Raw genomic sequence first — 1,161 nt, forward strand, 5'->3', positions numbered from 1 at the left:
AATGGATTGAAAGGAGAAACTATATATTCAAACTTGCAACATTTTCATGGACTTACCTCAGGATCACAGTGCTTGTTCATCAGAATATTTTTGAGGTTATGGATGGCTACGGCCATATCACGATGAATGCACCTCATCCCGTCCGATTTGAGAAGTTAAGCATCGTCGAGCCACATCAGTACTGAGGTTGGAGACAACTTGGGAACCTGTGGTGCTGTAGTCTTTTACTCTTTTTGTTTTTGTACGATATTTTGAGAGTGGTTGGCAAATTTAGTGTTGAATCGCAAGGCAAGATCTGGTTATTCCTTCCTTATCTTGTACTTTTCTTTTCACAATTGAATCATCAGATTCAACCTCCAAAGTGTTTGTTGTCCTTTATTCATGCAATAGTTAAGTGATAACCCTCTTTTTTAAGTCAACGATTTCTAAGAATTTGTAACCATATGGTTCAACATGGAACTGTCAGGTTCAATTACTATGAAGATTCAATATTTTGAACTGAATGCTAAAAATAAATAGCTCGTAAATTATCAAGAAATACCATCAAAAAGAAAAACAAAACAATCATATAATGGCCTCTTCTTCGACCACTCTCATAACAAAGATTGATTCTACCTTTGTTGATTATAAATTCCTATTGGAAAAGTATCCTTCTCCTCATGTTATTGCCGGCTATGATAATGATAGTCAATGTTGGTGTTTCCAACAACGATTCTACACCACTTTTCAGAATCAATTAAGAATGTTGATGGTTGATGAGCAGGGTAGACATTTGGTTGCAAAGGAAGGTGAGGAAACTTTATTGGAATTCAATGAATCCATGGTTATTGATTGTAAATCTTATTCTGATGAGAATTTTGCAAAGATCAATCGACCAAAAGCTGGAGTGAAACATTCACTTGCTGTGTATTATGTTCCGAGTAGAGAAATCGAAAGACCAGCTGAAAATGGATCAACAACAAGGGCCATCTATCCAGAAAGCATTCTAATTGTTTATCCTACAAGAAGAGTTCAAAATTTGGTAGAGTGGTATGTCAATAATGCAAGAAGTCCAAAACCTGGAAGAAATTTATATGCCTACAATGTCAAGGAAGAATATTGGATGAGAAAGTATCAATATATTGAATTGGAACAGTCCCATGTTTATGGTATTGATGACAA

The 1,161-nt window shown here is 35.4% G+C and overlaps 1 protein-coding gene across 1 annotated transcript in view; it reads left to right on the forward strand.

The window, feature by feature from the left end:
- Nucleotides 1–571: 571 nt before the first annotated feature.
- NAEGRDRAFT_76182 (uncharacterized protein) overlaps nucleotides 572–1,161 on the forward strand; it is a gene marked incomplete at both ends in the record, with an annotated part of 2,575 nt that continues 1,985 nt past the window's right edge. Inside the window, one exon of the mRNA XM_002668849.1 lies at nucleotides 572–1,134. Coding sequence (XP_002668895.1) covers nucleotides 572–1,134 — 563 coding nt within the window. The remainder of the gene's footprint in view (nucleotides 1,135–1,161) is intronic.

Source organism: Naegleria gruberi (genome assembly GCF_000004985.1).
Source record: "Naegleria gruberi genomic scaffold NAEGRscaffold_93, whole genome shotgun sequence".
Taxonomy (NCBI): domain Eukaryota; phylum Heterolobosea; class Eutetramitea; order Acrasida; family Naegleriidae; genus Naegleria; species Naegleria gruberi.